Source organism: Rutidosis leptorrhynchoides, chromosome 1 (assembly GCF_046630445.1).
Source record: "Rutidosis leptorrhynchoides isolate AG116_Rl617_1_P2 chromosome 1, CSIRO_AGI_Rlap_v1, whole genome shotgun sequence".
Taxonomy (NCBI): Eukaryota; Viridiplantae; Streptophyta; class Magnoliopsida; order Asterales; family Asteraceae; genus Rutidosis; species Rutidosis leptorrhynchoides.
In genome coordinates, this window is record NC_092333.1 from 81,334,540 (window position 1) to 81,338,861 (window position 4,322).

Below are 4,322 nucleotides of genomic sequence, written 5' to 3' on the forward strand. Positions count from 1 at the left end.
ATGGAATCCCTAGATACCTCACAAGAAGCTTACCCACAGAAAATGGCATGATCTGCAGAATTTTCAGTCTAGTACCAGGGTTAACACATCCAAAAAAATAATGTGCTCTTATTCAAATTAGGATATAACCCAGACACTTTTCTAAACTCCTCCAAAGCATCTTTAATGACCTGCACAGAATTTTCATCACGATGATTTAACACAAGTAAATCATCTGCAAAACTCATGTGAGTAAGCTTCATTTCTTTGCACCCATGATGATATTTGAAATTTGGAGACTTTTTAATTTTTTCAGCCAAAATCAAACTGAATACTTCCATCACAAGGGTAAATAATATGGAGAAATAAGATCCCCTTGCCTTAGGCCTCTCCCTCCCTTAAAATAACCATTCACACCTCCATTAATGCAAATAGAGAACTTAGTGGTTGTAACACAAGTCATAATCCAATTTATCATCCTTTCATGAAATCCAAACTTGAACAAAATATTCTTTAGACACTCCCAATTAACAGTATCATAAGCCTTTTGTATATCAATTTTCATTGCACACCTTCTAGGCCCATAAGCTCTATTATATCCTTTCAATAATTCTTGAGTGATCATAATATTGTCCTGAATACTCCTTCCAGGAATAAAAGCAGTCTGATTATGGCCCACCACCAAATCTAATCCTTCTTTAATCCTATTAGTAAGAATTTTACTAATACACTTATACAATACATTGCAGCATGCAATAGGCCGAAAATTAGATACTTTGTTAGGTATATCAATCTTAGGAATTAAAGCAATCAAGGTAGAATTGAGCTCACCTAACAATTTACCAGAATTGAAGAACTCCTTCATAGCCTTGCATACATCCTCACCCAGAATATGCCATGCTTTCTGAAAAAAAACATGAAGTATATCCATCAGGCCCTGATGCTCTATTTATATCAATATCAAACATTGCATTTTTAATTTCAATATCAGACACCTCCTCTATCATCCTTTCTGCTACATCTCCTGGAATAACCTTGGTAAATATGTCTCCTATATCTTCAATAGGTGACACATTAACAGACTCACCAAGGAACTTTTGAAAATGCTTAACACACTGCTCAGCAACTTGCCTATCATAATACCTCACCCCATCTTCATCACAGATACTCTCCACTCTGCTCTTATGTTTTCTACTTTTTAAAATACTGTAGAAAAACTTAGTATTTTTGTCTCCTTCAGTTAACCAAATCATTTTCGTTTTTTGCTGCAGCGGTCTAAATTCATCAGCTTTTGCAATTTCCAATTCATCTATGATAGATTTAGCTTTGTGCCTTAACTCTTTATCAAAAGGATTAATATCAATATTAGTTTGAACTAACTTTAAATCTTCCTTAAGATTGCTCACCTTATTATGCAGGTCACCATTTTGCCAATTCAACTTTTTCAAACTCCTTTTCATGTTTTTAAGATTCTTGACCAATTTAAACATATCATGACCAGCTAAATCTTTTGACCATCCCTCTTCCACAGTATCCAAAAAACTATCCTTATAAGCAATATAGTTCATAAATCTAAAGGATTTCTTATCAATAATTATACCCGATTTAATCCCCAAAACAGCTGGACTGTGATCAGAAATCAAATAAGGCATAAATCTTCCATAAGCTCGGGGGAATTTATTGAGAAACTCTTCATTAATTAGAATCCTATCAAGCTTTTTCAACACATTGCATTCTGGATTCTTAAGTGACTTAGTCTAGGTGAAATGAAAACCAGTGCTTCCTATATCCTCCACCTCTATAAGATCAATACACTCATTAAATTCATGCATATCTTCTGTAATATGAGACCCACCTGTTGCATGCTCATCCAGCTTCCTAGTAACATTGAAATCCCCCAAGATAACCCATGGTTTATCCTGGTAATTAACTTTTGTTTCCCAAGTTTAGCCCATAGCTTCTTTCTTTCTCTTCCTAAGTTACTAGCATATACAATTGTGCCATACCAACTAACAGGCTCATTTCTCAACTCAAAGAAACAGAACATTTGTTGTCTATCAACATGTAATATAGAGACTTTAACAATACTATCATTCCACCCTAGAATAATTCTGCAGCTGTTAGCACTGTATTTCAGATTAGCACTCCATTCCCAATTTCCAAAAGCCCTATTACAAGCTTTCTCAATACTTTTAGACTTAAGATGAGTTTCTAAAACTGCACAAATACTTAAATGTTCATCCCTAATGAGATTTCTAATCTCATCCTGTTTATCCTCCACACTCATACCCCTTATATTCCAACTAGCTAATTTACATTCAAAAACTTAAAGTAACACATTTGGGTCACCTGGACCCAAATCATTATCACATAAGCTGCAGCCCTGAGTATCAGCCACATCATCATATGATTCATCATTCTCACTACAACCTTTCTTCTTTTTTCTTTCCAGTTCTTCCAACTTCAACTGATAATATTTTTCATATCATAGCTCCATTTTTTAAATTCCTCCTCTGCTGGTTTCTGTTTATCCTTGATGAATTTATCCACAATCAATCTAGGGTCCAACAAATCATCATCACTCTCTGAAAGAACAGCATACTTGTTAGCACTCTTTTGAAATTTCACCTTACTTTTACCATTCAATTTCCACTTCGTTTTTGAATTCTTTTCTATACTCCCATTATCCTGACTACCATTACTATTCTGTTGTTTTTCCTTATTCACCTTTTTCCTTTTAACTTCCTCAAATCCATCATCTGCCACCTTATTTTCCACCTTATTTTCCACAGCCTTATGCTCAACCTCCTGTACAGTCTTAGGCCTAAGCTTACATTCCTCATGATTATGTCCAAAGACTACACAATGTGAACACAACTTAGGCTTCCATGTATATTCAACATTCACCTTCTTAGTAGCCTTAATATTCTGATCCTTATCCTTATATAGTACTTCAATATCATCAACAAATCCCTTGGTTGCCTCAACTTCCACCAAAACCCTTGCATATGTTGCGCTACCTATCCCATCATGACACATAGTGGTTGTAGTATTATCCATGACAATTGGCTTTCCCATTCTGCTTGCTAATGCACTTATTCCTTTACTACTCCAAGCTTCCAAAGGGACATTAGTCATTTTAACCCATACTGGCACAGAACTAGGTTCAACTTTCTCAACAGCCACCTCTGGATCCCATTTTCTAACAACCAAGGGTTTGCCATTCACCATACAAGGACTCTGATCAATCACCTTATTTAGGCCAATTTCATTATCAAACTTGAAATAACAAATCTGATTGTTATCCATAATAATGTCTTTTAGCCCTAATTTACTCCACATCCTTCTTAAGTTGTAATTCATAGCACTATAAGCCATACTACACCCTAAAAAATATCCACAAGCAGTCAATAGCCACTTCTTACTACCTTCATTAACCAATTCCTCATCAAAAATAACAACCTCTCCACCATCATTCATAAAAGTAGGCACTAAATTCAAACTCCTAAGCTTACTATTATTACTATTACCAACAATATCAGCATAAGATACATCATTAGCAATAACAGTAGGATCAGCACTCTTAGTAGCATTCAGATCAGGACAACCAGATACCTTAGTAGCATTCAAATCAGAACAATCAATTCTATTATTACCTGAATCAGGAGTAGAATTCACCCTGCTAGCATTCAGATCAGGATAATCGCTAGCGACACCTGAATAACAAGAATGATTCACCTTACTACTGGAAATTGGGGAAGTTACCTTCATAACCTTCTTCTATCCAATAGAACCATTCCCCGTACCAATATTTCTTATCGCTTCCTTTATGCCACCTCCATTATTATGTTTGATCTCTGATTTCTTTTTATTTAGGTCATTTACTGTATCTTTCAATTTATCTGGAATTTTGACTTGATGGGTAGAAACCCTACGATATTCAGCCATCTAAATCGTCATCGATCAAGCAATTACATGTTTGTGGATTCGATTAGTGAAATTGCGAGTGATTTGAAGTAATTAATTCCATTTATATAGTTATATCGTGCATGTAATAATATTGATATGAGATCCGATCTTCTTTAAGTTGAATATTTGTATGATTTTGAAAGACTGCAGTAGCTAAAAACTCCATTCTGTTAACAAAACATACGAAGCAGTTTTTATAGTAAAAACGTAATAAAGCTAATTCAAAGATGATGTCACATTACTTCGAAAGAGACGTCAGGTCGGTGATGGAAAAAGGCTCGGATAACGACCTACAAACAACAGAAACGAGGAGCAGATTCTCTACAACGTATTTATAGCGAACAAACTAAAAACCACACAGGGATGCAAACATT

At 35.0% G+C, this 4,322-nt stretch overlaps 1 protein-coding gene across 1 annotated transcript; it reads right to left on the reverse strand.

The window, feature by feature from the left end:
• Window positions 1-860: 860 nt before the first annotated feature.
• On the reverse strand, window positions 861-3,927 carry LOC139886059 (uncharacterized). The gene is made up of 5 exons (XM_071869800.1): window positions 3,786-3,927; window positions 2,530-3,695; window positions 2,329-2,446; window positions 1,835-2,286; window positions 861-1,736 (listed from the first exon to the last, which is right to left on the reverse strand). The coding sequence occupies exons 1-5, from the start codon at window positions 3,925-3,927 to the stop codon at window positions 861-863; spliced, it is 2,754 nt and encodes a 917-aa protein (XP_071725901.1).
• Between the last annotated feature and the right edge of the window lie 395 nt (window positions 3,928-4,322).

Coding starts and splice junctions, on each gene's coding strand:
- LOC139886059 (XM_071869800.1), bottom strand. CDS start 3,927: ATGGCTGAATATCGTAGGGTTTCTACCCATCAAGTCAAAATTCCAGAT. Junction 3,696..3,785: donor GGAAGCGATAAGAAATATTG/GTACGGGGAATG, acceptor CTTGTTATTCAG/GTGTCGCTAGCGATTATCCT. Junction 2,447..2,529: donor TGTTGGACCCTAGATTGATT/GTGGATAAATTC, acceptor AAATATTATCAG/TTGAAGTTGGAAGAACTGGA.